The following is an 8323-nucleotide window of genomic DNA, read 5'->3' as shown; positions in this document are numbered from 1 at the left end:
CAAAGCCAACAACTGTTATGGCTATCTGTCTGTCTGTATGTAGCTGAAATTAAGACATTTTCTTTAGTGAGTGGATTGCAGTTTGCCTTTTTTGTTTCCACTTTTTATCTGTTTACTGTCAGTAACAGAATGCAGTTTCCCACCATCTCCTTTAAAGCTCACACTATCAGCATATCTGCTTTCAGGCTTTTTGCCTGTTATTGTAGCTTATATTGTTGGTGTGGAGCCAAACAAGAGGTCGAGTGATTTAAAAGGACAGGAGATAAAGAAATGCAAGCGATCTGCCAAAACTTCTCGCACACTGAAGGAACGCTGTCTTTCTCCATCTTAGTGCAGACTACACAACTCCTCTGAGTGCCCCAGCAGGGAAGTTACAGGGAGGTGGAACATTAATGTTGGAACTTCTGTCAAGTGTCCACGCTTGCAGTAAGTTCTCTGTTGCTGAGATTTGCCCTCATTCATTCAGTTCAGGAAAACCCTTGTCTGTGTGCTTAAGCTCTACTGAAGTAAATGGGATTTCAGTACAAGCTTAAAAGGTAAGAGTCTATTGAGAGCTTTCCTGAATAGGGATTTGTGCTTATTGCACTTGGTTCAATCACCCCATGAGATTTTGGTTTGTGAGTTTTTCAGCACATGAATAGGAAGGGTATGTTTTGTGCATTCAGATCAGTTCTTTCTAGTATTTCTAGTGTACGAAAATTTCCTGGAGAGTGGTACGGAACAATTTATTCTGAAGAGAAATCATTGTATATTGTACATATGCACAGATACATATCTACTCTCAGAAAACATCTTCTCAACATTGAAGAAATATTCACCTTTGTTTGGATCAATGCTGTGGTTGACTATTTCTGTAGCACAGTGTCCAGAATAACTGAATTATCCATGAAAGGTTATACAGTCCACGTGAATGGCACACAGTCATTATGACAAGTGAGTGCTATTCCGCACCCAGTGAAGTCCTTGTTGAGTGTACTGAACTAAGTGCTCCATACTGCTGTGCAAGGTGATGGGTCCCATCAATGCATCCAAGTCGTTAAAAAATTCTACAGGGGAAAAAAAAAAAAAAGATTCTGCATCAGAAGAGTGAAGCTGTGTTTGCTATTTGTCACCCTTTAATAGGTTTTATTCTCTTGCAAATTGAGTCAAGCTGAGCATTTCATGGGAATGAAAGTGCTAGTGAGATTAATTTTAAAGCCCTGTGGTTCATGATGTTACAGGCTGATACACAACAATTTTCTTTGAAAGAACAAAACAGTGAGTTCTTCAGCTTTGCCTTTCATTAATTTCCATTGAGTCTTGATAAAACAAACAGATGCTGGGCAAGATTTATTTTGAGATTAAGCACAAGTGAATCTAAAGGTCTCTACGCAAGTGTCTATCTATATGTATGCTAGATATCTAAACCACCCTGATAGACAAACAGAGGCATACACAACACGATCATCTCCATCTAAAGAGTAATTTGCCTAACTAGTCAATAGGGACTTAATTCAGTTACGCCCTTAGAGGCATATGAATGTCCATCTGAGATGTCCTCAAGCAGTTGATACATACATAGTTGACCTCACACAGGACACACAGGAGACTTCTGGAGCAGCAGTACAGGAAAAGACACCTCAAAGGGCATCTGGCAGCTATGAGTAGGCAACTGAATTGTATCCCTGTGTCATCTTCAAGGTGAACTGAGCTGCCCTCTGAGCTCTGCTGTTTGCACCAAACCAAATTCCATCCACTGTAATGAGAGATTAACCCAACAGCTCACATACAAGCACCTATACTGAAGTGTCCTAATTTTGATTGGAATCCTCACCATGTCCCTGCCTTAAATACAATGGGACCAGTTCAACTGAGAGAAGGAGGGCTGGAACATCCCTCCTATGAAGAAAGGCTGAGGGAACTGGGCTTGTTTAGCTTGGAGAAGAGGAGGCTTAGGGGAGACTCCGCTGCAGCCTTCCTGTACTTGAAAGGAGCTTACAAACAGGAGGGAGACCAACTTTTTACACAGTATGATAGTAACAGAACAAAGAGAGAATGGCTTTAAACTGAAAAAGGGGAGATTTAGGTTAGATGATAGGAAGAAATTCTTCACTCAGAAGGCGGTGATGCACTGGAACAGGTTGCCCCGAGAGGCTGTGGATGCCCCATCCCTGGAGGCATTCAAGGCAAGGCTGGATGTTGCTCTGGGCAGCCTGCTCTAGTGGCTGGCACACCTGCCCATGGCAGGAGGGTTGAAACTAGATGATCTTTGAGGTCCCTTTCAACCCAGGCCATTCTGTGATTCTATGATTTCTCATATGAGGAAAGGCTGAGTAACCTGGGTCTGTTCTGCCTGGGGAAAAGAAGACTGAGAGGGGACCTGATACAGGTTTAAATCTTTAAATATCTAAAGGAAGTTGGGAGACAAATGGATGAGATCAGGGTCTTCTAGGTGTTGTGTAGCAATAAGACAAGGAGTAATGGCCTAGGACTTGAACATAAGTTCTGTTAAGTTCTGTACTAGCACGTGGAAGAACTTCTTTATGATCAGGGTGACCGAGCACTGGAAGAGGTTGCCCAGAAAAGTTCAGTAGTCTCCTTTTATGGAGATATTCAAGATCGGCAGGACACCTACCTGTGTGACCTACCGTAGCATAGTTGCTTTAGCAGGGGGGTTCAACTCAATCTCTCGAGGTCCCTTCAAATCCCTGCAATTCTGTGATTCTGTGAATTTCACCCTGAAGAAGGAGTGAGGGCACCTTGTTCCCACCTGTCTCTGTTTGGGAGTGGAGGTTGGAGGGGCGCTCATTTCTTCTGTGGAAAGGAAGTGTGCTCCTAATTTGTGATGTGGTCTGCCTAGAATCATGTCTTCCAGCTCCATGACTCTGGGAGCAGAAGTCTGCCTTGCTCCCTCTCAAACCTCTCTCTCCAAAATGACACAAATGGCAGTGAATACTACTTGCAGATACGTGTGTGACCTGCAATCTGCCTGTCACCAGCCAAGTACTGAAAAAATTAGTGACACAAAGATGCTTCTAAGTGAGACAGCTGACAAAACTGCATTTTTTGGTAATTTTGGGACAGATCAGGAGAAGACTGAAGAAAAAAATAATCTCTGCAGACAGGATTCCTGTCAAAGCATTTTTTTTCTGATCAAAACATATGATGTTCTTGTAGAGTAGCCCATTGCCTTGAATCACTCACCTCTATTTTCCTTGGCCAGGTTGTCAGCCATCTCCCAGTAGTCATAGCTGTGCAGGATGCTGTTGGTGATGCTGACGTGGTTGGCTGCCATCTGATGGATGCGCTGCGGGATGCTGATTATAGGAGATGAGGAAGGGGGCCCTGTGCTCCCCTGGGATCCGACAGAGCTGACCGGAGAAGGGCTAGGGGACATGGGTGATGGAGTTCCTGTGCTCCTGAAATCAGATGTTAACACCACTGCTTAAAAATGTTTGGTTTAAAAACATGGGAGTATCAGAACACACAGCAAGTAAGAAAATATAACATCTGACAGTCAATTTGGTCTAAGTTTCTGTGACATGTAAACTTACTTTCCACTGTTACCCCAAGAAGATGGGTTCTGGGCAGCTTTTGATGAATTCTGTAAAGGAAAAATAATTAACAATGCATATAATTAATGTAAGATTGTGAAATGAAGAACAGCAGACAATATAAAAGTAAAGGAATGTGAAGAAAAAATTGTGCAGATAGATGCATTCAAGTCTCATGACACAGTTAACCCATAGAGCCTAGCATGGTGTTGTGATGAAGCTGTGCTGTAGCACAGACTCAAATCACACTATTAAACATCCTGAGATGAGGGCAGGCTAGGAAAACATGCTTATTGATGTTCAACTTTTCACAAAACTCCTGGGAGTTCAGAAGAAAGTGCTGCTAGGACTCTTTCTCAGGTTTAGGCTGGAATTTCTTGTGGTAGAGAATACCAGAATACCGGAAGGCCAGCAGCAGTTCTACAGGAAATTCAGTCTGTAATGTCTCTTTTCACCAATCTTGGAACTTCAAACAGAATTTTTTTCTTCCTTTTAATAAAGGATAGCCAGGCATATAGAAGTTTTAAGCCACTATGGTCCTTGCTCTCCTTTGTCCTGTTCTACTGTTTAGCAGACCTCAAAGTTAGGAAAATAGGTTCAACATTGAACTTTCTTAACTTCTGTGTTTTAGAGTTTTGTTGTTCCTTTGCCAGCAAAACTGCATGTCACCTGGAGTTAGCAGTAACATTTCCATATACACAATTGGCCAGTGAGATAGGCACACTGCTCGAGCCTCTCCCAAAGAAAGCTTGTTTTCTCAGTTTTGACGTGTCTTCTGCATTCCTTCATGTGTTCCCACACACCAAAATTTTTGACACCTGGACTTCTGTGTTACTGGTATGAAAAAGCAGCTCTGGAGTGTCCTACTGAGGGCTTTTCCCTCAGTGGCTTTTATTTTGTTGTTGTCGTTGTTTGTTTTGTCTTTTCCAGAACTACTGGCCTTCATCTTTCTACTGTAACAGAAACTGAGCATGTGTTATTTATTTACAGGGTTGGAGGCAGGAAAAATGAGAAAACTGAAGTGGAATCAAGGATACTTCCACTGTAAATTTAACTAGCCTCTGCCTTACTGTATAGCTTCCTACACCTTTTTTCTTATGTTGGCTTTTTTATTTTTAATTATCTGCTACATCACTTTCTTTTTTTTTAAATATAATGGAAATAAAATACTTAAAAGAAGATTTGGTAAGTTTTTTTTCTTCTGTAAAATAAATGTACTTCTGATTTTCCCTGAAAATATGTGTGAAATAGTTTAAAATCATTCTTTGATTGATAATATATGTGGAAGCTCTTAATGCAGTCAGCATTTCACGTCACTTGGTTTTGAAAGCTTTTAGATACCAAATATGAAATGACTGGAGAATTGGCTTGTTTTTCACTGGAAATTATGGCAAATGGATTTTTCCCCCCCTATTTTTACTTTCAAAGGTGAGAATACTTTCTAATGTGGAATTACGCTATCGTTATATCAGCAGGAGCTTTGCAGAAAACAAGCTCATCTTGTCTGTAACAGAGTGTAAGTCCATTTTATGTTTGCTGTGAAACAGTTTCTGCCTGCAACTAAGAGACATTTTACATGGTTGAGAGCCTGACCATCCTGTTCTTAATGCAGGCATTCTCTGAACTGGTAAAGAAACAGAAAGCGTTATAATTGGCACATATTTCTTTCCCCTGAAATCAAGTCATTGTTAGAGAAACATAACATGTTGAATTATATATTGCTAAATTTTTAGAAGCAATTACAGTGACTTCAATTTCAGTTTGACAATAACAGATCTGTCAATTTCCTTCACTGTCTTCAAGTGTTTAAAATCTGGTCATGAATGTTCATGGTTGTATTTGAATTTTTTTTATTAACAAAACGTCAAACGATGGATGTTTTTCATTTCAAGGTACATTCCTCTGTAAAAAATTAAAAAAATAAAAATAAAAAAAAGGAGCCCTGTGTTTAAAGACAAATGGCTGTTCAGGTTCCCAAAGCAGTTTGCTTTAAAGCATTTATATGTATGTATTTCTTTAATTAGAAAGACAGAGGCTAGTTTTCTTTCCATGTAGATTAAATGCTGGATGGACTGACTGCTAGGAGGGTTCCACCATAAAGGTTCTGTCCTTGAGATACTTTCAGAGAAAGGTTTCCTGTCAAATAAAATAAGATTAAAATGCTTGGAATGACTTCCTGTCGTATTCAAAATAACCAGGCTGTAGACCAGGCAGGGACTGGAGAAAGGAAGCAGTAGCATGTGAAGCAAAGCAGTGAGGGGAAGCCAGTGGTGCTCTGTCAAATATATGGTGGGTGGCTTGGTTGCCCTCTGGTGCTTTTGTACAACTCCCGTTGAAGTCAGAGTGGGCTGTCTGGTAGTTCCTTGGGCGAGAACATGTCCCACTGCGCAGCTTTACCTATGGATGCTGCCAAGGGGGAGTCCTGCAGTTGAGGACTGATAATGATCAAAGTCTTCAACTCACAGGAAGTCTAGTGGGAAGTGTAATCCTGGAGGGGAATTCTTGGAGCAAAATCTCCAAAATCTACCTACAACAGAGCAGGTTAGCACTAGATAGTTGATTAAGAATAACCTAAAAATGCCTCTTTGTTAGTATAATAAATTTCTTAGCCTTCCTGAAGGGACATGACTTGTATATTACACAGAAAGTCCCTTGTGAAGGCAACGTAACTAACTGGTGATTAAGTGTTGCCATGGGAGTCTATAATAAAGCTCCTACTGACTTCATGGGACAGTGACTAACCTCAGCACAGCCACTGTTTTTATTAAAATGTGTTTACTATAACACCATATTGATTTTAGAGCATTAAGAAAAAAGGTACCTTGAAATACTCAATAAGGGCTTTAGAGTACTTGACAGCATGGTCTCTCTTGAGTCGGAACATCCTCCAGTACAGAAGGGCCAGGCAGCGGTAGCTGCAATAAAAGGGAGAGCATAAGGTGAAGTGTGCCCCCAAACAGTAATCCCCATGAATTATCTTAAATTCTCAAACTAATGTGCAGTGGAAGACTGCTGGCACTTTTCTTACTTTCAAGTTCACCATTCTGTTCCATTTTACTAATCATAGAATCAGAGAATCACAGAATGGTTTGGATTGGAAGGGACCTCAAAGCCCACCCAGCCTCAACCCCTGCCCAGGACCCCATCCAGCCTGGCCTTGAGCTTCTCCAGGAATGGGGCACCCGCAGCTTCTCTAGGCAGCCTGTGCCAGCACCTCACCACCCTGACTCAAGCATTTCTTCCTATCATCTAACCTAAATCTCTTTTTTTTTTTTTTTTTTTTTCAGCGTAAAGCCATTCCCTATCAGCCTGTGTAAAAATTTGGTTCCCCTCCTGCTCATAAGATCCTTTCTAGTACAGGAAGGCTGCAATGGGGTCTCTGCTGACAATCCTCCAAGCTGAACAGAGCCTGTCTGAGATGCTCCAGCCCTCTGAACAATTTTGTGGCCCTCCTGTGGACCAGCTCCAGCGGCTCCACATCCAAACATGGTTAGAGACCACGAAGTAGGTGCCATTGCCACTAGGGCCTCTTCCATCCTTGTCGAGAGGACCGCTAATGGTCCTTCTCACTTTGTAGTGGACTCACGAGCAGGGCTGTGAGGTGCCACAGCCACGGCGGGGCCCCTCAGCCCGCAGCCAGCGAGTTGCGGCCGCCCGCCGCTGGAGGACAGCCTCGGCTCGGAGACCGGCAGAGCCCGGCAGGCAGCAGGCGGGAGGGAGCGGCCTGGTCCCTTCACCGCTCTCCCTCCCCTTTTTTCTTTTTCAGCCGCTTTTCAGTCATTCCCCACCTAAGCATTTTGAAAGCGATTCCCGTGCCCTGCGCTCCTCCCGACTGCGCAGCAGATTGGCGACAAAGGAAGGGCGTTTGAAAGGAGCGCGCACCTCTGAACGCTCGGTTCTTTTTATACAAGTGATTAATTAGGGCTCTTTATTTACGGAGGATGAAGATGCATTCAGTTTGGGCTTTTAACAGATGGTTAATAGATGTTAAAAACGCACTTGCTGATTGTAAACGTCCACTTACTGAGAATCAGTAACCATGTAATAGGTATTTGATGTATTAACTACATAGATATTAAATTAAAATTTGATTTTAACGACATTTTAGCTTTTTACTGGCCATCTTCAGCCAACCTATAGAATGTAAGGTGCACGCGTATATCCTGACATCTCCATTTGGGAGGGAATCCAAGAGGCTTAATTATCGCCATCACCGTATCTCTCTTCACGTAATGCAGATGTAATTTATGATTACAGAGCCTAAATGTCAGCCACAAAGAAATTGCCAAACTATCGGCACAAGAGTACATTGCTCATAAAAACAACAAACCATCGGGCATTTAAAAATTAATTACGCTGATGTACGATAAGCTGACCTGTCACAGTCAATAAGTACGAATTGCTTATTTATAGAGACAGAATGCAGACCTGCTGCAGTGATACGAGGGCTGGACCTTCCCAGAGCTGAAAGTACGCTCTTTATTTCAATACACAACATAATCCTATCTGGCCGTGTCCAGCATCTGATTTTCAAGAGCTCTCTCCCTGCAGAAAAGGACCTTTTGAGGAAATGGCGATCTACTAACCATAGTGCTGCCAACTGCTTGTCTTCTGGTGTGGCGTTGGGGCCTGAGTGGGTTTTTAGTCTCACTGCGTACCTTAAGCAAAAGGAGAGAAGCCCATGTGAGTTAAGTGACACAGCTTTAATTTACTGATCAGCTCCTACTACAGCTATGCTGACCAATGTAATTTGAGCCGGCCCGTTCCACGTATTTGCTCAAGTTACCAAA

General features: G+C 42.3%; 1 protein-coding gene across 1 annotated transcript in view; it reads right to left on the bottom strand.

The window, feature by feature from the left end:
- Positions 1–457: 457 nt before the first annotated feature.
- AFF3 (ALF transcription elongation factor 3) overlaps positions 458–8323 on the bottom strand; it is a 317423-nt gene continuing 309557 nt past the window's right edge. The window contains 5 exon segments of the mRNA XM_065741179.1: positions 458–1046; positions 3184–3398; positions 3534–3583; positions 6355–6448; positions 8120–8191. Coding sequence (XP_065597251.1) covers positions 925–1046; positions 3184–3398; positions 3534–3583; positions 6355–6448; positions 8120–8191 — 553 coding nt within the window. The 3' untranslated portion in view covers positions 458–924.

This window comes from Cyrtonyx montezumae, unplaced genomic scaffold (genome assembly GCF_038088225.1).
Source record: "Cyrtonyx montezumae isolate F1298 unplaced genomic scaffold, pur_monq_1.0 scaffold_3, whole genome shotgun sequence".
NCBI lineage: Eukaryota > Metazoa > Chordata > Aves > Galliformes > Odontophoridae > Cyrtonyx > Cyrtonyx montezumae.
Note: the sequence above shows the minus strand (reverse complement) of the source record. Positions and strands in the feature narration are given on the sequence as shown.